The following is a 24,792-nucleotide window of genomic DNA, read 5'->3' as shown; positions in this document are numbered from 1 at the left end:
AAATAACCCTGAAGACCTACTAACCATTACATCCCCAAGTGCTTGCACATTCTTCTAAAGAAGTAATAACCAGGGCCAGCAAGGTGACTCGGCAGTTAAAACACTTGCCTGAAGCCTAGAACATTGTTCAGCTCCTCAGGTCTCCATGTGTGGTAGAAGAACTGCCAAGCTGTCTTCTCATCTTTGTATGCCCACTAGCATGCACGACCCTCCCTCTCCCCACACACAAGTAATGTAATTTTAAATTCAAGTTTCATAATTTTCTTTTTTAAAAAGAGTAATTTTGATTTTACATATTTTTGGTGCATTTATGTATTGCACCAACATGCCTGGTAGTATCTGAGGAAGCCAGAAGAGGGCATTAGATCCCTTGGAACTGGAGTTAGAGACACTAAGGATCACTATGAGGATTCACTGCAAGAACAAATACTCTTTTCCAGCCCCCGTTTTGAAAATTTCATGATAATATCTGTACTACGTGCCTAAGGTCACCTCTCTTGGTGTGAGCTACAATAGCTGGCTTCCCCTAGGAAACATCAGGGTGTACCTAGGCATCGAAGTCTCACTCTTGGAGGGAACAAGGAGAAATGAGACATGCTCTGAACCTTGGATCTTCCTTCTCAAGGACACAGGATAAAGTGCCTACCACTCCACCATTCCGTATATGACCATTGTTGTTTCGGCAGCACAGTAAGACTGATCTGGTGCTGACCTAAGAATAACCCTCGCTCTTCCAAGGAGTTGGCAAAGAATATCAACCAAAATGCACCTGTTCACCACTTTATAATATCCAAATGTAACCTACTTTTAAGGTCCTTGTCATTTGTTTTCTAGTCTTAAAATTTTTTTTAACCTAGTACTCCTGTAGTCTTAGCTACTCTGGTGGCTGAATCAGAACGACTGCTGAGTCCAGAAGTTGAGGCCAGCAGAGATACCAATAAGACTTCCTCTCCAGAACGAAAACAGAGGTTAAGGTGCGACTGTTTACCTGACACCTGTTCAGGGTCTTCAGCTGACCAATCTTGGCAATGATGATCTCCTCTGCTTTGTCTCCTTTGGTCAAAGGGTTTCTAGCACAGGACAGGGCCTGCAGGCTCTGTAATTTATCCAGCTCATTGATAAATGACCACTGAAGCAACAAAGGAAGAAAGAAATGTGTCAGGCCACATTTCATATTACCAGCAAAATGGCCGAGCTCTCATCTAAGGTACAAGAAGCATCATATACCAACCCACCCCTGGAAGGACTTTTAGTACACAGTATAGTGAGCAAAGGCGTCCAGAAGAGGTGTTGGCTGGAAACTGAACCCCGGTTGGCTGCAATAGCAACCAGTACTCCTAACCACTGAGTGTCATGTCTCCAGGGCCCTAGTTTAACCTTTTTGGCAGAAGGAACCTTCAGACTTTATGTGCAAGCGAAGACAAGCAGTATTGTGCCCTGCACACTGAGGTAGTTCTTACTTCTGATATCTGGTTGTCATTGACTATGAGGTACGTCAAGGCCGGGAACATGGATGTTTTGCACCCTAAAACAATAAAAATGAAACTGCACAGTAGGAGTGAAAGAAACAGCTAACAAGGAGGGAGGGACATTACTAATCTTATTTACCAATTTCAGCATCTGGAAAATGTATAGAAGAAAGTCCAATGTCAGAAAGGAGTAGGTGTTCTAATCTGAAATGAAAATGTTAAATTTGATTACACAGGACACTACAAAGTCTTCTGGGGCATCTACTAGACTACACTATCAAGTCTTTTCCTCTACCTTGGGTTTTCATCCTATTGTGAAACACAAGGTCCAGAAAGAAGGCTGACCCTGTGATTGTGCCCCCACAGCCCTCTGGATTGTTTGCTGTTCTGTCAAGTCCTAAGTGGAGATGTAGGTGTCCCCACCAGACCCATTTTTGCAGCTGCAGATTATCTGGTTACGAGTCCACACAGCGTAAGGGACAAGCACATTCTCTAGGAGAGTTCAATTAAAATTCCCTGAGGGACTTGCCCAGTTTAAGAGCTACATTCTATATCTATTCAAAAGGCGTATTTGACATATGACAATTCATTCCCTAAAAATGATATGGATCTTTAACAGGTAAATTTTAAGGGATTACCTTGGGAGATATGCTATCAGGCACAGCTGGCTTTCATCAATTGATGGGTTGGAAGAAAGGTCTAGTAACCTCAGGTTCTGCAGGGCATTCACTGGCCTGTAGTGGAAAAGAACTTTTTTTTTTTTTTTTTCAATATGGATTATCTCTTGTTTACAAAGACAAGAGCTTAAAATAAAGAGTACCTGGTGGATCTGGCCCCCCCAAAAAAAAAGGCCAACCCAAGGGATGCTGTGTTGAAATGCTGGCAGTCAGGACCCTATCCTGCCCTTGATAATGGAGGAAAAATGCCTGTATTTGCCTTCACAAATGAAACCATTCTATACAATGCAGCTTTATAGTCTGAACCAACTCAACTGAAGATGTTTTTCAGTTTTGACTTTCTTTCACATATTTATTTAATGATATTATCTTAAAAGAGAGATGACGGGCCAGAGAAATGGCTCAGTTATTAGTAAAGGTACTTGCTAACAAGCCGGATGACCTGAGTCCCATCTCCCAAAAGAACTTATTCTCACAGATTGTTTTGACTTCCACATACCTACACACACCCAAACAACTACACAGTCTAAATAAATGTCAAAAACTATAGTTTGGAAGGGGGAGATGAGAGCCTAGAAATATGACTCCGTGCTTAAGAGCATTTGCTGCTCTTGCAAGTTCTGTTCCTAGCACCCGTGTCAGGCAGCCTGTTACTCCAACTCTAGGAAATCTGATACCCCTTTCTGGCTTCCTCGGGCACTTACATACATTCACACAGATTACACATTAATTTTAAAAAAGGAAAATCAATTTTTTTGTTGTTGTTCTTTAGGAAACAGTTTCAAAACTCATTTTGGAGACCAGGCTGGTCTTTATCTCACAGAGATCTACCTGCCTCTGCCTCCTGAGTGCTGTGGTTAAGGATATGTGCCACCACATACACTATAGTACAATTGACTCAAGCAGATATTACCAACTAATGATCTTCCATTTGCCAGGCACAGCCACCTATCCCAGTACTAGGAAGGTGGAGGCAGATTATAAGCTGAAGGTCAGACTTGACACAACTGGTTTGAGGCCAACCTGAGCTGTAATGAGACCTTGTCTCTAAACAAGCAACTAGGGCTAGCAAGACGGTTCAGTGCTCAATCTTGGCAACTTGTACTCAACATCTGGAGCCCACAGTGGAAAGAACCTCAAAGTTCTCAAAGTTGAAGGCGTGTATCCTTCAACCATACACGCCTGAAAACTCACACACAAACACCATATACATATATGCACACAATATAAGAAAAAATCTGTTACTTACTTTAAAAATTTGCAATACTAAAGAATGAACTCAGGGGCTGGTGAGATGGTTCAGTGGTTAAAGAACACTGGCTGCTCTTCCAGAGAACCAAGGTTCAATCCCCAGCACCCACATGGTGACTTAAACCCTCTTCCTCCAGTCCCAGAGGTTCAGACACCCTCTTTTGGCCTCCTTAAGCACTGCATATATGTGGTATATAGGTATATATTCAGGCAAACATTCTTACACAAAAATAAAAATGAATATCTCAATTTTTAAATAAAAAAGAACCTACAGCCGTGTACATGCTAGACTCATGCTCTACAATATTAACGGTATTTTGAGATAGGGTCTTGCTTAGTTGCCTAGGATAACCTTAAACTTAGGATCTTTCTGCCTTATCTACAAGCATGTACTCCAGCTCTTACTACTTAGTTTAAAAAAACAGAAAGGAAGAAACAAAAAAAGTACCTGTTATACCCTGTACTCCTCTGAGAACCAGAAAACCTAATATGTATGCAAAACTAATAAATTCTAATATTTAGTTTGGGTTTATCAGAATCTAAGATATTTGTTTACATAAACTTATAAAGTTCAAATATTTAATTTAGGTGTCTTTGATGAGTCTTCTCTGATATTTTAGTCGACACTGAGTAACGAGTATGTGCTACTGTAACCTGTACCTGCAGATCTTCCTAAAAGGTAGTGCTGGACCTGAGACCTTATTCAGAATTAACGAAGTAGCAATAGGGTCATTGAAGCAAAGTCCATTACCTTTCTGAAATGGAAATACCGTTAGACTTGAGGTAAAGTTCCTGGAGGACTGGCCATGAAGGGGCACAGTGCAGCACCTGGAAAGGAAACTGAACTAGTGTCTGGCAGCCCCTGCTGGCGCCTCACGGGAACTCCCTGCATTGAGGACAGCCTGAGCTGTACTTGGGCACCAAGCAGTGGTGCAGGAGGATGAATGACCACACTGAACAGCTACAGGCAGACATTCTAGCACTATTAAGCCAATGGCTAAGTCAGCACCCAGCTTAGGAAATGCTTCACAAAGGAGCAAGGAATGCTGGTGGTCACAACCGACTGACTAGGAGACTGATCCTGGCAGGCATACACCTCAGTCCTGACAGCACTGGACATGTAAAGAGCATGCTGAGCACACAGATGTCTCACTGGTTCTGGAGTTTTCCCTTGAACTGTACTGCCATCCTCCCCAACCCACCTCAGTTGCTAAGTGTTTTCCTATCCTCAGGCTCTGTACGCCAGAAGAGGGCAGGAGATCCTCCAAAATCAGGGGCCCAGGAAAGACAGAAGCATATATACCAGGTGCCTCTGTGCCAACGAAACCTGTGGCTATTCACAAGCCGATCATCCCAGAATTGTGGATGATGGGGACAAGCTTGCATAAAGGGAAAAGGTGAAACACTCTACTGCATGCTCTGCCCTAAAAACGTCTGCAGTCACCTAAGGGAGCCAGCATTATGACTTTTAAAACTCCGCATATTTAATATCTGCCACTGTAAGCATCCGTGTTCAAGACTCCCAAGCAACACATATGAGCTAAGAGACAGGAACAGGCTGAGAAAGAACACGGATTACCAGATCGAAAATCCCACTTCACCAAAGGATTACTCTCCTCTGTGATGAAGTTGAGAGCACTCTACTATTTAGAATAAGCTGATTGAAATGAAGCCAGTTAGGTTTCAATTCCCTTTTAAAGCAAAATTGTAACCACTTATTCCTGTGTAATAAAGCAAATATGATTACCTCAGTCCACGTTATTCCTGTTTTGTTCAGGACTAAAGTCTTCAGAGTAGAAAATGTTCTAGTTAGAGTTGGTGAGTCAGAGGGAAACTGCAGTTTATTTTCACTGAGAAGAAAAAGGAGATGTGAAATACTCTACACAGCAGACCCAATACATTGACATCAACAGTCTGGGGTTTAAACTGAAGATTTGAGAGGGGTTCTCACGGAGGTGGGTGAAACTTGAGGTTTCCTCAGACATGTGAAGTTGACTTATACCCATTTGCTCTATTTGGGGTGCCTTTAAGCCTGACTGTCTACTCTATGTGTCTTCCTTAGCCTGATAAAGCATACCTGCATAGCACTTAGGAGGCAAGGAGAGAAGGGTTGGGATGTGTTCACTGGTAGAGCTTACGAAGCACAAAAACTTGGGCTTAGCTCCTAGCACCATCAGAAGGAAGAAAGGAGGGGAGGGAGGGAGGGAGGGAAGGAAGGATGGATGGACCAGCCTAGTTGAACCCTTGAAAAGTAAGGTTCTGAGATTAAACTAATCAAATATTTGGGAAGATCTTAGAAAATGTGGCATTAGTAAACAAGGTAGAGAAATTATAATCTTTATCAAAACTAGATTAAGTAGTGTCCCAATGAACAACGTATTTCTAAAGAATTAAACAGTAATTCCAAATAAGCACATTCACTTCTAACCCCTCTCCTCTGCTGAGATCACATGGACCATAGTCCCCCTTTCATGGTCAGGTTTAAAAGCTATGAAGACCCACCCCTTCCAACTGATTGGGACACAGATACATTCCTCCTTCTTGCACCTCAAGGGGCCATGTGAAGACTGCCTTGTCTAGTCAGCAAAGTCTAGTCAGCCAGCGCTGCTCAGAAAGTGTCTGTCAGGTGTCAGAGAAGGCATGCAGAGTCCATACCTGAGATCCAGAGCCTCCAGGTCTTTGAGCTGCTCTGCAATAAGAATCACTTCATCCCAAGTTGACAACAAGTTTTTGGATAAATCTACAACTCGAATATCTAAACACACATTTTAAGAAAAAGTAATTTCAAAAGACTCACCAAAGATAGAATTAATATCACTCTAATTCTAGAATGGGGATTTTCTTTTTTAGAGGTAGGGTGGGAGTTTCTCTGTGTAGCCCTGGTTGTCCTGGAACTCACTCTGTAGATTACGTTGCCTTTGAACTCAGAGATCTGCCTGCCTCCGCCTCCCAGGTGCTGTAACTAAAGGTGTGTGCCAATGCTCCTGGCAGGATGGGGATTTTTACCTTCTCACTGGGCACCCACTAGTTTGAATGTCTTCACCTTTTAAATTATCTAATAGATAGATCGAGTTCAGCAGTATAGTACTTATCTAAATAGCCAAAGTTCTGAGTCCTAGCTCTAGCAGCAAAACAGGACAGAGAAATACTAGTACCTTGGTTCATTCAAAAGCCAAAATACTCATTTTTGTTTTTCAAAATGTGAGACAAGCATAATAACCAAAATACAACCAAGTGCTACAAACTCCTGCAGGACTGTCTGACAGGAAAAAAAAAAAAAAAAACAAAACCCAGAAGACAGTGACAGACAGCAGAAATATGCTGTCTCTGATATACTGAATACCATCGGGCCTTGCCTTCAGCACTGCCTTAAACACAAACATGTACACACACATACACACACACACAGACACACAGAGAGAGAGAGAGAGAGAGAGAGAGAGAGAGAGAGAGAGAGAGAGAGAGAGCCCGCCCATCCTTCTCTCCATAGCACCAGTCCTAAACCCACAAATCTAAACAGCACCATCCCAGAGAATATGAGGGTAGCAGCAACACAGGCAAGAAAGGGGCTGTGAACTCAAGGTCTGCAATGTAATTTATCTCTGGTTCAGGACCACAAACTTAGAATAAGACTCTGGAACCATCACACATGCACTGAGGCTTAAGGATCAACAGCTATGCTTTTAAGGAGGTCACAGTGTAACAGTCTCAGGCCATAGGCTAATGGACATCCTAGCATTCCCACCTGATATGTTGGGAATTACTATTGCTACTCTACAAGGGTTATTTACAAGGGCCAAGAACACAGGCTCATCAGGGAAACAGTCCATAGCTAACACCTCCTGTAAGTCTGAAATTCCCTGTGCTTAGCAGGCAGGGCAGGGCAGGGCAGGGCAGGGCAGGGCAGGGCAGGGCAGGGCAGGGCAGGGCAGGAAAGAAGGAAGGAAGGAAGGAAGGAAGGAAGGAAGGAAGGAAGGAAGGAAGGAAGGAAGGAAGGAAGGAAGGGGTGTGGTCATATGGATACAAGTGAAAGCAAAACCTATGGGCAACTTGAGCAGAAAACTAGGGCCACCTAGGAAATACAACCTGGAAGAGTCCTAAGCATCTTGGGCACAACAATCACCACAGCTGAGGTCAGAGTGGGAACAGTCACGTCCAACACACCTGGAAAGACGGACACCTAGGCCAGTATAACTAATGCCGTGACTCTTTAATACACTTCCTCATGCTGTGATGAGTCCCAACCATAAAATTATTTTCATCGCTACTTCATTACTGTTATTTTGCTAATGTTAAGGATTGTAATGAATTTTTGTTTGGAGACACAAGTTTGCCAAAGGGATTTCAACCTCTAGCCTAGGCCTTGGAGGCCAGCCCTCATTATGAAGTCTACTAGTCTACCAGAAACGAGACTACTAGAGAAGCTGGAGCAGAGTACCAGAAACTGACGTGAGTCTCTGGGAAGTCACTCAGCTGCAAAGTGGAGCCAAGAAATATAGGGAAACAAAAGAGAGATGGTCTGCTGTGTTAGTTAGGGTTATTACTGCTGTGATGAACACCATGGCCAAAAACAACTTGGGGAGGAACGGGTTGATAAAAACAAAATTCTGTAGCTTACTGTTCGGAAAGAAAAACGTTAAAGGTTCCAAAACAAAGACGATTTTATAGATAGAGATCGCTGACAATCTACTAGGAAGCCTTCTCCACACAAGGCAGTCACAGATGTAACCAGGCATCTGCCACACATTTCTACCCTATCCTGAACCAAAGGCTACTGAGGGAAGCCAACGCAGGAACTGGGTAGAACCTGGAGGCAGGAGCTGATGCAGAGGCCGTGGGGAAGAGCTACTTACTGGATTGCTCATGGCCTGCTTAGCCTGCTTTCTTAGAGCACCACCAGCCCAGGGATGGCACTACTCACAATGGATTGGGCTCTCCCCCATCAATGACTAAGTAAGAAAATACCCTACTTAAGGGAGGCTCCATCTTCTCAATGACTCTCGATTGTATCAAGGTGACATAAAAATTGGCAGCACATCCTCACAGCAGGTTTGGATCCCACCTCAGCATGAGAGCAGGTGGAAATACCAGGCTGAGTACCCAAGATGGAGGTTCAGCCAGGAGGATTTGCCAGATGCAGGAAGTAAAGGAACAGACAGAGCCGGCCAGGTACACGGTACAGCTGTGAACAGACAGAGCTGGCCGGGTACACTGTACAGCTGTGAACAGACAGAGCCGGCCAGGTACACGGTACAGCTGTGAACAGACAGAGCCGGCCGGGTACACGGTACAGCTGTGAACAGACAGAGCCGGCCGGGTACACTGTACAGCTGTGAACAGACAGAGCCGGCCGGGTACACGGTACAGCTGTGAACAGACAGAGCCGGCCAGGTACACGGTACAGCTGTGAACAGACAGAGCCGGCCAGGTACACGGTACAGCTGTGAACAGACAGAGCCGGCCGGGTACACGGTACAGCTGTGAACAGACAGAGCCGGCCGGGTACACGGTACAGCTGTGAACAGACAGAGCCGGCCGGGTACACGGTACAGCTGTGAACAGACAGAGCTGGCCGGGTACACTGTACAGCTGTGAACAGACAGAGCTGGCCAGGTACACGGTACAGCTGTGAACAGACAGAGCTGGCCGGGTACACGGTACAGCTGTGAACAGACAGAGCCGGCCGGGTACACTGTACAGCTGTGAACAGACAGAGCCGGCCGGGTACACGGTACAGCTGTGAACAGACAGAGCCGGCCGGGTACACGGTACAGCTGTGAACAGACAGAGCCGGCCAGGTACACGGTACAGCTGTGAACAGACAGAGCCGGCCGGGTACACGGTACAGCTGTGAACAGACAGAGCCGGCCGGGTACACGGTACAGCTGTGAACAGACAGAGCCAGCCAGGTACACGGTACAGCTGTTTACTGGGTATAGAAATTATGGTCTAAGTTGGCTAGAAGTGACTCACTGTGGCACATGACTGAGATAACCATCAGACCTGACTGAATTAGGTGTTAAATGAGCAGGAGAAGACAGAGAGCAGTGTGGGGAAGGAGAAGCGGGTTGGGGTCCAATTGTACCCCAACATATAGTCTCTGAGAGAAGCTGAAGGTACACAAGCACTTCACTGAACGACGGGACCTTTTATAAAAGAGACAGAGCATCCGCCGAAGGAAGAAAAGTCTTAAGGATGAGAATAGCAGCTGTACCTTAAGTCATCAGGAAGCTGAGAGCTGTTTCAAATTCATGACGGCCCTGCCTCTGTCTGGTACTACAATAACAAGTGCTACATTCACCTGCTGATTCACCTTTACCTCAGGAGAAAATCCAAGGCCCAGAGTAGACAACTATCACATGTATAGACTAGCCAAGACTACCTGTCAGCCGCCATCCAGAGTCCAATTTGATATATCCCACAATATAACTATAAACATTAAACACAGATGAAATATGGAGACAGACAGTTGTGGTAGCTCAGATGAGTAACCTCAGTAGGAAAGCTGAAGCAATTTCAAGGCCAGCCTAACTACATATTCAGTTCCAGGACAGCCTGGGATAACAGCATGAGACACTATCTCAAAAACATTCACTAAAACATTTCACAAACATGGAGAGCCTGTTTCACCCCTCCAGGGCTATGGCTGGAAAGCTATCAATCTCAGGAGGAAACAGGTGGGGAGAGACACAAGGAGCATCACAATCTGCAAACCCAAACGTGCCAACTTATCACATGTCCATATCCACGAGGCTCTCAGCTTTGCAGGGTAGCTCTCTTCACACCTGAAGAGCAACTGAGGAAGCCTGGGCATCCCACCTGCACCAGAGACCAACACAACAGGGGGACGCCAACCAACTCTGTCCCCTTGCTAGGGGGCCCACCTACAAAATTCCATTTTAAGAGCTAAGCATGGAGACTCACACTATAATACCAGCACTTGGGAAAGCTGAGTGAGAACTATTGAGTTCAAGGCCACCTTCAGATACATAGTGAGGTCAAGGCTAGCATGAACTACTGAGGAAGACCCTGTCTCAAAAAAGTAAAAATCCCCTCCCCAGTACCAGAAAATTATATTGAACAATTTTCATCTCATGGGCCATACCTACAGGCAAAAGGGTCTGGGAATGTACTTAACTCATCAACCAATGGTGTCAAGCACAGGTGCCGAATCCAAAATTAGTTTAAGGATACTGGGGCAGGCTTCAGCAATTCTTCCTCGTTCACCAGCACAACTCACGGCACACTTCCACAGGGAAATGTCCTGCAGTGATCTCAGCTGACTGCGTGAAAAACAGTTCACATGTACATGTTAGTCATATGCTACCCACTGGTCCTTTAAAACCTTACAAAAATACCAAAGATATACAAAGGCCAGTACCCACCATGCAAATTAAGGTACAAAGCATCACAAAAAAGGAGAGTGAAGTGAAGCATCACAGGCATAGGCAGCCGTGGTCACTGACCTCTACCACACTCTGCTCTCCCCCACTCCCCAGCCAACGCCCAGTCACAGCTGCTATGGACTTAATCCTGACTGAGTCTCACAATGACTTTTATTGTACACCATGAAATGGTGTGACATTCTGCTATACAGATTCTCCAGTGACTTCTTGCCTAACTGTGAAGCAGTTAGATTTAGCACTATTACACTTAGGCTCTAGAACACTTGTCTCCATCCCTGTTAGCATTTTACTATATGACTAGATCCCAATAAAATTACTAGTTTTTTGGCTAACAGTTTTCAGTTTCCCAAAATGCTGAAGTGACACCTGGCACTGAGGCCGAGCCTCTCTAGGGATATGTCTGTCCTCAGCACTGTGCATGCAGAGGTTTCCTGTTTCTCCATGTGCAGGATCTGTGTTCTCTGGTGGTCAGAAGAAGCAATGTCCTGGAACTCAAACTCCAGGCCTGTACTACGAAGCTTCAAGGTCCAATTCTACTACCTCCTTAGGCACTAAGCAAGTTGATTAATCCTGGGGCCTCGGAATCACTATGGTAAAGTGCTTTACTTCACTTTAATTGTAGCACCTTTAGTCACAATAACCAAAAGGTAGAAACAATGCAGAGCAAATGAACCAAAAGGATACCACACTGAGAAACAGTCTGGCCTTAAGAAGAAAGAAATTCTGACAGCCCATAAATGGAGAGACCTTGAAGATGTTACTCAAGCACAATGATCAGATACTGGTGGGGGCAGAGGAGAACAGAAATACTGCATAATCCACCTGGTGATCCTAGAACAGACAAAGCAACAGGTAAAAAGAACAATGGCCGGCAGGTGCTGGGAGGAGGAGGAAGGCGGGGAGGAGAGGAGAAAGGAGGGGGGAGGAGGCGGAGGAGAGAGGGAGAGGAGAGGAGAAAGGAGGGGAGGAGGAGGTAGGGAGTTAGTGTTTCCAGGTGATGGAATCCAGTTTGGCATGATGGGTGTTTTCTGGGGACTGGTTTAAGCAATGTTTAGCGCTAACACTGCTAACCTGGTTTATAGATATACTCTGCAACAAATGACTTGGTGAATTAGTATTTACAAAGATCTCAAAATACTACTTAGCACACAACGGCTTAATTGATACTTGTAAAAATCAATGGAAAACTGACAACTGAGGAATAAACATGAGAGCTAAATGCAGGGGAGGTGATTACAATCAAACCGGTCCTAGGGCAAAGGCTCTAACAATTGTTCAACAGGCCCTGAGAGTTTCAGAGATGCTTCATGGTGTCTAGGCCAAAACAAGTATTTCCCGGTTCCAATTTTTGTGTGAGGTTAGGACCAAGCAACTTCATGATGACTTAGGTGCTGCCAACTTAGTACCTGAGAAAACCACATGACTTCCTAGACTCCGAAGTCAGTCATCTGAACACCACTCTGCCCATAATCTGTCCACCATTATTTTCAGCAATTACTTGCTGTTTGTTTGTTTGAAACAGGGTCTCACGTCGCCTAAGCTGGCCTTGCTTCTGCCTCCACCTCACAAGCACTGTAAAAGATTACAAGCATGTGGCACCATGCCCAAAAAATCCCTTGTTTTTTAACACAACTCTCCATTTCAGCTTTTCAGAAACAGGAAATCATCGAAAGGAACCGTGAATATTCATTCCTAAAAGTGTCAATAGTCGCAGACCAGCAGTTTGTAGTCTGACAGAAGTCAGTTTCTAGGCCTGGTATGGTCGTACTTTAATTCCATTACTTCAGAGGCTGAGGCAGGAGGGTCAAGAACTCAAAGTCAGACCATGTAGATAGATCACTCTGTGGATAAAAGCACTTGGACCTGAGTTCATCCCTGATACCAATGTCTACAAAATGCAACAGGCAAGGGCTCACATGTATAATCCCAGCACCCCCGTGATCAAGTGGATCAACAGGCAAGGGCTCACATGTATAATCCCAGCACCCCCGTGATCAAGTGGATCAACAGGCAAGGGCTCACATGTATAATCCCAGCACCCCTGTGATCAAGTGGATCAACAGGCAAGGGCTCACATGTATAATCCCAGCACCCCTGTGATCAAGTGGATCAACAGGCAAGGGCTCACATGTATAATCCCAGCACCCCTGTGATCAAGTGGATCAACAGGCAAGGGCTCACATGTATAATCCCAGCACCCCTGTGATCAAGTGGATCAACAGGCAAGGGCTCACATGCATAATCCCAGCACCCCTGTGATCAAGTGGATCAACAGGCAAGGGCTCACATGTATAATCCCAGCACCCCTGTGATCAAGTGGAAGGCAGAAGAGAATCACTATGCTCCAAGGCCAGCTAGCACGGAATACCTGTCTCAACAGTAGGGAAAGAACCAGTTCCAAAAAGCTGTCCTGGTCACACTCTCATTCTGTGACAGCAGCATGCTGCCCTTACACACACTGGTCACACTCTCATATTGTGACAGCAGCATGCTGCCCTTATACACACATATACAGGATAATAAAAAGGTCAAATTAAAAGAGTTCAAGCCAGGGGCTGGGGATTTAGCTCAGTGGTAGAGCACTTACCTAGGAAGCGCAAAGCCCTGGGTTCGGTCCCCAGCTCAAAAAAAAAAAAAAAAAAAAAAGAGTTCAAGCAGATTGGGTGGTGCATGCCTTTAATTCCAGCACCTGGGAGGCTGATGCAGTTTGAGGCCAGCCTGGTCTACAGAACAAGTTCTAGGACCGCCAAGGATACACAGAGAAACCTTGTCTAGAAAAACCAAAACAAATCATACAAGCAAACAAAAAATTCAAGGCTAGCCTGGGCTACATTAAATCTATCTTGCAATAATAAAAATAATTTAAAAAATCTTAATCAAGTTGCTCTTTCCCTTTACGGTTTAAAGTGTCTCATGCTGGACACCTTGGCATGAAGCTTGGGGGGCCAGGTCTCTACAGAGGTGTCAATCCTAAGCCATCTCCAGAAGAGCCAGGATACACGGGCTCCTAGTTGCTTCTCTCGGCTTTACTGTGCCTATCTTAAGATATAAATGCAGAGCTGGCCAGCTAGATGGTAATAACAAGGAAAGACAACACTGCGAGGCGCTGTTCTCAAGTCTATCGTGTGAGGTGAGAAGAAGTCCTAATGCAGAGTTGGAAGTGGGAGACACACCTTTAATCTGGGCCGGCCGCACCTGCTGGCAGCCTATATGAAGGACACAGAGAAAGGAGCTTGCTCTCTGTCTGCTCGCCTTCACTCTCATTGGCAAGCCCATTACTTCACTGGCATTAAATCTCCTTCAGGATCTGGACATTTACTAAAGATCCGCTGAGACATTCAGACTCTAGACTGAACAACCACTGGAACGTCCCCTTGGTAGACAGCCACTGATAGACAAGCTAGGGGTTCTATTGCTGGAATGAAATACCACGACCAAAAGCAAGCTGGGGAGGAAAGGGTTCATTCAACTTACTCACATCGCTGTTTATCACCAAAGGAAGGACAGCAACTCAAACAGGTTAGGAACCTGGAGGCAGTGGCTAACACAGAGGCTATGGAGAGGGACTGCTTACTTCACATGGGTTGCTCGTCCTGCTCTCTAATCACTGACCAGTAACTGTGAAAATGCCTTACAGCCGGATCTCATGGCCCTTCCTCACTGACGACTCTAGTTTATGTCAATTACACACACACACACACACACACACACACACACACACACACACACACACACACACAGCCAGTACAATATATATTTCTCTCTCTCTCTCTCTCTCTCTCTCTCTCTCTTTCATGCATGCATTCATTCATTCATTCATTCATGCATTCATTCATTCATTCATTCATTCATTCATTCTATATGTTCTGTTCCTCTAGAGCATCCTAACACGGCCAGGTTCAGACTACATTAACCATAATCCTATTCATTACTCATGTAGGCTGACATCTTAGTATCATGTAGAGGTCTTTGTATTCACAGATAAGCAAATGGGGAATCTGGAATGTTAAACACATAGAGTTGTGACTCCAAGGGAAGGAATGAGGCTGGGAGCAGATTGTTTACTAGCCTGGTGACCTTTGCCCTACAAGGTTAGAGATTTTCCCCATACTGGATCTTCCCAGAGAACCTTATCATACATTTGTTTTCCATCCGATCTTCATTTAGTTTATTTGTTCCTCAGGGAGAGTTAGGTATATTTTATGTATGTATGTATGTATGTATGTATGTATGTATGTATGTATTTAATTAACAACAAAGTCTCCACCAAATTGTGCTCTGAAATAAACCATTCACATCAAACTCCTGAAGTCTGAACCAGCACGGGCTACTCACGGGTGCTAAGCCAGACTTCCTCTTGAGAATCATCAACTCTGCTGCTATGGAGGTTGCAAACCCCACCCCACTTACCAAAAGCAGAGATAAGAACAAGTTTGTGGAGCCTGTTCTCTTCCCACTCTTAAGTGATCTCTGGGCTCAAACTCAGGACATCAGGGTTACATGGCAGGCACCTTAGCCCCTGAGCTATCTCACCAGCACCTCCTCCTCCTCCTCTTCTTTATCATATTTGCTTATATTTTATGTGTGTGACTGTCTTAGCTGCATGTCTGCATAGACACTGCCTGCACGCCTGAACTGTGCAGGTCAGCAGAGGGCGTCAGATCCGGGAACTGAAGGCATTTAGGCCATTGTGAGCTGCTTTGCTATATGAGTACTTGGAACTGAACCTGGGTCTTCTGCAAGAGCAGCGAGTATTGTTTTTAAAGATTTATTTATGTGAGTACACTGCCACCACCTCGGACACACCAGAAGAGGGCATAGGAACCCGTTACAGATGGTTGTGAGCCACCATGTGGTTGCTGGGAATCAAACCCAGGACCTCTGGAAGAGCAGCCAGTGCTCCTAACCACCGAGTCATCTCTCCAGTGTTTAACCCCTTCCCCCCCCCTTTTTTTTCTTAAAGTGTAAGATTTCATGTAGCCCAGGCTGGCCTTAAATTGGCTACATAACCAAGAATAATCACTGAACTCCTTGATCTCCCACTTCCCCTTCCCAAGTGCTTTCTATGGTTACCACCACACTCAGCTAAACTGAGGGTTTTAATTTCCCCAAATAATCAGTGCTTGTGTTCTCCACATTTCAAGTCATTGTGTGAAGAAGATGATCCAATATGAAAGCAAAGTTACAAGCGTCAGCAAACAATCTGGTGACTCTGAAAACCATGCTACCAGCATCAGCTGTATTTACCTCTGCTTCTTTGTAATATGCTCAAATCCAATAGTTTGCACTTGTTTACTTCCGACTTTTAAGGAACACGATTTTTCATCATCATCAGGTCCATCTGTGAGCACATAGCGCTTCTTAAGGGCAGTAAGAAAGTCTTCTCCAAAATTAACTATGTTTGGACGAACGAAAGAGCCTCCTGTTGGGTGCCTGGAAAAGGAGAGAAATGAAGTACAAATATCATCTGCTACTGAGCATGGTGTCAGAGGCCTGCCAATCCCAGATATTTGGGAGGCTAAGGCAGGTTCCACACCTGACAAGGCTCTAAAGCCCGTTCAAGGCTAGTGAAACTCTTAAAGAGTATACAGAGGGCTACTGTGACTATAGCTCAGTGTTAAGAGTACTTAGACTACTGTTAAAGCTCTAGGTTTAGTATCTAGTAACACAAAAAAGGAAGGGATGTCTGCAAAGAAATGTTTAAAGCATGATATCTTAGTGACTTTTAAATAATTCTATATGCTAAAATAAGTACAATATAAACAAAAATGTACTAAGGAAAGTTTATAATATCTACAAGTGATCACAAAGGTTCTGAGTTTATGCAAGCAATGTGAAATTCCTACAGACAAAAGACATGGATAGATAATTCACGTTAAAGAGAACAAAAATAGTAGATCCATAGGGAACATTCTACCTTTCTAATGATTAAGAAGTATAATTTTTTCCTACATTTGGCGATAGAGGCATGGGTATCTCTGTGAGTTCAAGGCCAGCCTGATCTACAGAGCAAGTGCCAGGATAGCCAGGGATATACTGAGAAACACTGTATTGAAAAGAAACAAAACGAACAAAACAAAACACAAAACCAAAAAAGCTAAGAAGAAAACATTTCGTAAACAAATGCTGACAAGTTTTAAGGAAATGCTGGAGGTAGGGGATGAAACGAGGATTAGAAAGAAAGAGAGGGGGAAGGAGGGAAGAGAGGCAGAGGGCTGAATGAATAACTGCTGGGCTGCCCAGATGCTCGGTGTGCCAGGAAAGTACTTCTTGTACAGCCTGGTGACCTCGGGTGAATCCCAGGAACCCCTTTAAAGGTGGAAGAGAAGACCTGAGTCCATAAAGTTTCTTCATCCTCCACACATGCAGAGGAACACAAGCACACACATATACATCATGTACACACTAATTAAAATAAGAAAAATCAAACGGAAATGCTAATGTTTACAGTAAAGTACAAAAACACGAAAAGAGAAATTTTATTTTCCAAACACTGCAATCTAAATTTAAAGAAACTACAAGCTGGAGAGATGGCTCAGCAGTTAAGAGTATTGGCTGCTCTTCCGGAAGACGATGGTTGAATTCCCAGCACCCACATGGCAGCTCACAAGTCTGTAACTCCAGCTCCAGGGGATCCAACACCCTCACACAGACATATATGCAGGCAAAATTCCAATACACACAAAATAAAAATAAATTATTTCACAAATAAAGTTTAAAACCCAAGCTAGAATGTAAGACAGTACATTCTGCCAGGCGGGATGGCACATGCCTTCTATCCCAGCACTCAGGAAGCACTGAGCTCAAGCTAAAGGTCTTCCTAATCTACAGAGCAAGTTCTACACCAGACAAGCCTACATAGTGGCCTTGTCTAACAACAAACAACACTATTTAAGATGAAAGTGGAGAGAACGCTGCAAATCTCAAATAGGGGCTGTGGAGTCCCTCAGTGGATGCGCCTGCTGGGTAGCATGGGACGAGTATCCACATAAAAGATGGCCACTGTTGACACAACACAAGGAGGCAGAAAAAGGAGAGCTTTCCTGGGGCTTATACACCTGCTAGTCTAGCCAGTTGTTGAGCTCTGAGTTCAGTAATTTGCCTCAAAAAATAAGGTAGAGAGCAATAGAGGGAGACATTATGACCTCTAGCCTTGGCACGCACTCGCGCACGCACGCACTCGCGCACGCACGCACTCGCGCACGCACGCACGCACGCACGCACGCACGCACACGAAAACTCACAGGCACACACACACACGAACATTTAGGATAAAAATACATTTCTGCCTTTTTTTCCCTAAGGCTGTTCTGTCACTTAGCCCCAAGCCTTGAACATGCAATCATCCTGCCTCTGCCTCCACCTTTGCCTCTGTAGTTTCGAGATTATACGTACTTAGCCTAAATTCACACTTCTTACAGCAATGGTAATGATTTAGTCAAAAGAAGAAGCTTATTATTTTTGGTTGTAGGCAGATGGACAGTGGAGCTGTGTCAGGGAGCTGCAAAGCAGAGGCTGTGCAATGTTATAAATCCGAGATCTCAATCTTTGGTGAAACCCTTCCTGGCAGGTTTTTCAGGAAACCAAACAGCCCAGTAAATGATCAAAAGAAAAAGAAAAAAAAAAAAAAAAAAAAAAAAAAAAAAAGCTAGCCAAATGCATGCCCATCAACAACATATTTCCAGAAGATACACTGATTTTGACAGTGATTTAGACAGAAACCACTAATAGTGTGGATTTATGTCAATATGCTACAGCGAAGTGCAAATTCTGAATGAACCTCGGAGGACAATGTCCTCATTCCACCAGCACCTAGTGCTCAGAACCTGTGACACAGAAAATGAAAGCAAAGACAGGTACAGTGACAGTTAGCCCTAGCACTCAGGAGACAGAGAGAGATCTCCGTAAGTTCGAGGCTAGCTTGTTCTACATGAGTTCCAGGCCATCTAGAAAGTGAGATCCAATCCAAAAAAGAAAGAAGAAACCAAGGGCTAGCCAGGACATGGTGGTGTATATTGAACACCCCAGAACTTGAGAGGTGGAGGCCGGAGGATCTCAAGTTCGGAACCAGCCTTAGCTATACATCAAGTTAGATGCCAGCCTGGACAATAGGACTAAAACAAAAAGGGGAATGGAGTGGGAAATGGTTCAGTGGGCAAGAGTACTGCTGTGCAAACATTAGGACTCGAGTTAGTATTCCCAGCACCATCAACAGCGACATACACCTATAACCCCAGCACTGGGGTGTGTGGCAGAGCTAAGAGTGTCACATATTTGCCTGCCAGTCAGTCTAACCAAAATAGTAGTTCTAGGTTCAGTGAGAGACACTGTCTCAAGAGAATTCAGCAGAAAGCAAAAGGCAACACTCCTCTGGCCTCTTGTCGGGGGCATGTACTTGTACATGATTGTATCTGCCTGCTTCTACCACCTGATTACAGACATGTACCACCACAGCAGCCTGAAGTTCCTTTTCTAACGATCCCATATGCTACCTTGGCTATTCACAGTCACAATGCTTCCTCATCTCCAGCCCCACTGTTCATAATTAACTATAACCTTGTCAATCCATAAGACATTTTTACCTGCATTTAAAATACATAGTACCTTCGTGGCTCCCATCATGCTTTCCTCTCTCAGGATTGTCCCACTCAACTCCTAACCAGAGTCCTAGCAAAAGAAAAAGAGAAAACAAGTGACAAAAGATGACAGAGGGATGCTCTATTCTCCTGCAAGCAAATGCACTTGTGACAGAAGCTGTTATCACACACAAGCAGAGGATGGAATGTCTCAGTGTGGGCTAAAAAGCTGCCAAACCCAGGAAATATGAATAGCTAAACTTTACTGGATACTCTAAGCAAGGATAAGCTTGAAGACATGGTACCAAGTGAAGAAAAAAAAACGCAGAGGACCAAACATGGCTCACTCCACAGGGGATACAGGGATCTCTCTCTCTCTCTCTCTCTCTCTCTCTCTCTCTCTCTCTCTCTCCTCTTTATAAACTGGCTGTGATGTCAGTTTATGATGTCAGATCATAACTCATAACTATAATCAAAACATGATTAAAATGTCAAATTCTACCGTAAATACCTGTAATTACCACCACAGCAAAAAGTCTGAGGGAAGAAAAAATTGAAGATGAAATACAAGTAATTTCAGTCCAAAAAACTCAAGAGAAAAAAGCCTTCAAAGGAAAAGGCTGTCTCAGATAGAAACCTGCAAAGAGGCAGGCAGGTCAGACCCCTGGGTAAGACCACAGCAGAATGGGCAGGAGAGCTGCCAGTTCCTTGGGCATAAAGTCTAAAAATGAAAGCCATCCAGCAACTGAGGAGGGATGAGTATGTAGGTGCAGGTTCCCCAGAAGGACAGAAATGTCTGACCCCTGGAACTGGAGTTATAGAATGTTATAAGCGACATGATGTAGGTGCTAGAACTGACCTCGGATCCCTACGAGGACAGGAAATACTCTTAACTGCTGAGCTACAGCCCTTGCCTTGTTTCTTTTGAGACATGGTCTCTTAGTGGTACCCGAGGCTCAACCCCTAGGGTTCCTCATGGGAGGAGAAACAACTCCAACAAATATCATGGAAAGTGTACACACACACACACACACACACACACACACACAAATAATAAAAACAAACACATTGTTGGGATTTTGGTAGGGAAAAAAACTAAATATTTGATCACTGATAAATGTTAACAAAAGTATTTTAATACATAAGTACAGAAAATCTAGTCTTTTTCCTCTCCTCCTCCTCCGTCCCTCTCTTCCTCCTCCTCTGCCTTTTATGAGACATGGTTTATGTAGTTCTGGCTGGCTCAGAGCTCAACTCTTTCTTTACTTCATCTCTACTGGGCAATGGCTGTAACATTCCAAGATGTGCATGCATGATGTGAAAAACTACAATTTTGGGCAAATTAGCCAACAAGAATGAAAATTATGAAACGATACAGAAAGAAATGAAAGGAGCTAGGCATGGGGGCACACCTAAGCACTTGGGAGGCAGGCAGAAGGATCTCTGTGAGTTAGAAGCCAGCCTAAGCTACATAGCTAAACACTGTCTCAAGAAAATCAATCACGCTAGAGAGACGGCCCTGTGGTTAAGAGCACTAGTTGTTCTTGTAGAATGCCCAGGTTCAATTCTCAGAACCCACATGGCAGCTCACAACTGTCTGGAACGCCAGTTCCAGGGGATCTGACATCCTTTTCTGGCCTGTGTAGGCACTGTGCATGTGTGATACACATACATATAATACAGGAAAACAAACACAAAATAAAAATCTTTTAAAAAAATCTTTAAAAAAAATTCTTACTTACATATTAAGCAATGTTATTTTAAACTAAGCCAACAAAAGAAATCACAAAATAAATTAAAAAATATTTTGAACAGGCTAGGGATAACCCAGTGGTTAAAGCAGTGAAGTAGGCATGAGTTGTTCAATATAACTCCAGCCTTAAAAGTGGAAAGCAAGCTGAATGCACTGTTTGAATGAGACCCTGCCTTGCCTTGATGAACAAAGTGGAAGAGCCATTAAGAATGAGCCCTAAGCCAATCCCGGGTCTTCACATGCCTGAGGCTAAATTAAAAAGCAGCATTAGTTTCTTTGTTGGAGGATGATACAGGAGTAGAAAGATTGTAGAGCTGCTAAGGCCAAGTCTATGGCATGGAAGACCCTGCAAGGAATCCCTGGGAGGCTACCATGTGAAGCCGAGAAAGTAAAGCCTGCACTGTGTTAGAGACCCCAAGATGTTGGAGATGCCAGAGCCATAGGATATCTCCCAGGGAGACTGCAGATAGGGAATGGAACCAGAACAAGAGAATGAAGTATGTTACAGGCAGCAAAGCTGGAGGGGTGGAGCCATTAAACAACACACATGGAGCTACAGTAGTTAAAAGTTTTCTCTGCTGGGTATCAGTCTTGCTTTGATCCAGTATTCCCTAACTATGTCTCCATTCCTCCATTTTGGAATGGTAATATGCATTCTGTATGTTGGGAATATGTTATTTGCTTTTAGATCTAATAGGGTGTTACAATTAAGAGATTGTCTTCAGTCTCAGAATGAGATTTTTAACCAGCATTGAGACATAAACAACAAGGTGACTTTTAAAATAAAACTAATTGAATTCTGTATAATTATATGGCTAAAAGTCTGTGGGGGCCAGGAGGCAGAAGGTGGGTATGAATGAGAATGGCCCCACAGACTCATGTGTTTGAATAATTGGTCCCTATTAGTGAAATTGTTGGAGAAGGATGAGAAGGTGTGTCACTAGAGGTGGGCTCTGAGGTCAAAAGACATGGCATTCATTGTGTGCCTCTCTCTGCCTCCTGTTCTCAGATCGAGATGTGAACTCTCAGCTATTCCTGACACCAGGACTTTTCTCTGCCATCATGAACTCTAATGCTATCAAACTATAAGCCCAATTAATGCTTTCTTTTATTAAAATAATAAAACTAGAAAACAAAAGACAGGTGAGGAGCTAGGAATATACTTTAGCTGGGTGAGTGCTTGGTTGCCCATCATTCATGAAGCCCTGAGTTCAATGCCTAGCACAGCTTTATTACAGTGGGCATGGTGGTGTGTGCTTGTAATCCCAGCATTCAGATTAGGAGTTTGAGGCCAGCCTGAGCTACATGAGATTCTCTCTTTTTTTTTTTTTCCGGAGCTGGGGACCGAACCCAGGGCCTTGCGCTTCCTAGGTAAGCGCTCTACCACTGAGCTAAATCCCCAGCCCGAGATTCTCTCTTTTAAAAAAACAACCTGAGGGTTGGGGATTTAGCTCAGTGATAGAGCGCTTGCCTAGCAAGCGCAAGGCCCTGGGTTCAGTCCCCAGCTCCGAAAAAAAAAGAAAAAACAAAACAAAACAAAACAAAACAAAACAACCTGAGTTACCAGACATGGGGGAATCTTAAATGCACATAGCAAAGGCAGACAAGGTGGTCTGACAGGCTACACATTGTGTGGTTCTAATTATGAGAGGCAGTGGAAAAGGAAAAGCACGGGAAAGACCAGTAGCTGGAGGAGTGTAGGGGATAAACAGCTGGAACACAGAGCACTTGGGGAACGGTAACACTAACTCACACAGTGGGAGACACAGGTCACCAGACATCTGTATTGTGTAGGTACAGACAAACCCAAACAACAACTAACACTAAGCACAGACCCCAAGGTAAACTAAGTGTGAGAGGGACGCCATGTATAGACAAGTGATTGTTAACATTCACACACACTGCCATGAGAGAGATAGTGAAGGGACCAGACACACGACACCCTAAGACTAAGTCCTCAGCACAAAGATTTATTTGCCTCAGAGGGACAAAGAGACAAAAGGAATAAGAGACAAAGACAGGAGATAGAGGGCAAGAGAGAAGGGAGAAAGGAACAAGAAAGAGGGGGAAGGGATACTTGTTCCAGAAGGACAAAGGATTGCCTCTTTATAAAAAGACAAACGTGGTCCATAGGCAAATGGCCATTTATAAAGGTAAGGGGGGAAACCCTGTTAGGATGAGGTGTTCAATTTTGATTGGGCATATTAATTAGGGCAGCCAACAGGACAATTTTGATTGCTGGATAGGCTTCTTAATATTTTGATAGCTGGACCTTGGTAATCAGCCTCAGGAAGAGGACATAGCAGAGTAAGAGATAAGACCTTAGTGGCTAGCATTAAGAACGTAATCTAATAGTCTGTAGCAAGGTAGGGGAATTGGGGAGAAAGGCAAGTCCTTCCAGAGCTGTTTGCCATACTTGGGCCGACTCAGAATCCCTTCAGGTAGCAATCAAAAGATGTTGTGCACATACAGATGGTATGTAGGACCTCGACAATCTTTTTTCTTTAGTTCTGCTGAGGATTTAAAGCTGCCCTAAAAAAGTGAAGCCTAGAAGCCAGATATGTCTAAGGCTGGGAAGGTGGTTCCGTGGGTCAAGATGCTTGGCACTAAGCCTGACAGCCGTGCGATGAAACCCTGGGATTTACATAGTGGAAGCAGAGGGACAACTCTAACCATGATGAGCATAGGTACCACCCACATGCATATACACAGACAAAATAAATTAGTTTCCGAAAGAAGCCTATGTATAAAATGAGTCCATAGATGAGTATGTCCTACTTCATACACCAACACAAGAGATCCTGGTATAACTGAGTTAACTTGCTGAGGATGAAAGCCAAGCTAAAGGAAATAAAGGACCAGAGTGTTGCTCAGTAGCAAAGCACTTGCCCAGTGTACATGACCTTGTGTTCTATCCTCAAGGCTGAGGGGCGGGGGTTGTTGTGTGATAAGTGGGCCATTTTGAATGTGACAAAGGTATCACCAGGTGACCTTACTAATAGGCTAGGAGCTACCTCAAGTCCACTTTGTAATGACAGAGCTCAGGGCCTGTATCCTCACAGGGCTAGCTGGACCACTGGACACCTTCAAGTGCCAGGGACCTCTTCTTGTACCTCCTTCACCCAAGGCCAAGGATGGATACTGCCAGAAGTACCTTTGATGCTGCTTCTGCTCCTCGGCTTCTTTGCACAGACTATGTCCTTAGATAACTAAATTTTTTTTAAAAAAGATACCTAATTATATTACATGATGAAAGGATCAACTAAGAGGTTCTACCCAGTTCTTCAAAGCAATACTGTTGACCTGATTCATTCTCAATTCTCTCTATATTCCCCTCAGAGAGAATACCTCCTCAGAGCCTCCAAATATAGTCAACAGCTCGCAGCCAAAACAAAGTTCATACTCTAACGGCTGCAACCTTGCTATTTCAAGGTTAGCCTTAATAAAATTCAGGTTCTTTGAAGCTATAATAAAAAAAAAAAAATGCTGGTTTCAAAACCATATAGGCAGTCTCCTGTCTAAAATGCCCCAATGCCTTTGAGTTTTTGTAATTTCTAACCTGTGAGTGTGTTTAATAGATCTACAATAAGCTGGGCAGTAGTGGTGCACGCCTTTAATCCCAGTACTTGGGAGAGGCAGGTCTGGTCTATAGAGTAAGTT

The 24,792-nt window shown here is 44.2% G+C and overlaps 1 protein-coding gene across 9 annotated transcripts in view; it reads right to left on the bottom strand.

Moving 5' to 3' along the window:
• Window positions 1-24,792, bottom strand: part of Tbce (tubulin folding cofactor E) — a 47,952-nt gene that overhangs the window by 5,716 nt on the left and 17,444 nt on the right. For 8 of the 9 annotated variants that reach the window (XM_006254015.5, XM_063276619.1, XM_063276620.1 and 5 more), the window contains 10 exons: window positions 19,386-19,470; window positions 16,051-16,236; window positions 10,592-10,680; window positions 6,053-6,152; window positions 5,145-5,247; window positions 4,149-4,225; window positions 2,108-2,203; window positions 1,609-1,673; window positions 1,461-1,525; window positions 989-1,129 (listed from right to left, as the gene is read on the bottom strand). In XM_006254015.5, the coding sequence (XP_006254077.1) occupies window positions 989-1,129; window positions 1,461-1,525; window positions 1,609-1,673; window positions 2,108-2,203; window positions 4,149-4,225; window positions 5,145-5,247; window positions 6,053-6,152; window positions 10,592-10,680; window positions 16,051-16,236; window positions 19,386-19,470 (1,007 nt within the window). Of the gene's footprint in view, window positions 1-988; window positions 1,130-1,460; window positions 1,526-1,608; window positions 1,674-2,107; window positions 2,204-4,148; window positions 4,226-5,144; window positions 5,248-6,052; window positions 6,153-10,535; window positions 10,555-10,591; window positions 10,681-16,050; window positions 16,237-19,385; window positions 19,471-24,792 lie in introns of those variants that run through there. The other variant, XM_039095911.1, reaches the window with a different exon arrangement.

This window comes from Rattus norvegicus, chromosome 17 (assembly GCF_036323735.1).
Source record: "Rattus norvegicus strain BN/NHsdMcwi chromosome 17, GRCr8, whole genome shotgun sequence".
Lineage (NCBI taxonomy): Eukaryota > Metazoa > Chordata > Mammalia > Rodentia > Muridae > Rattus > Rattus norvegicus.
The sequence above is the reverse complement of the archived record's forward strand: the minus strand, read 5'-3'. Positions and strand labels throughout refer to the sequence as shown.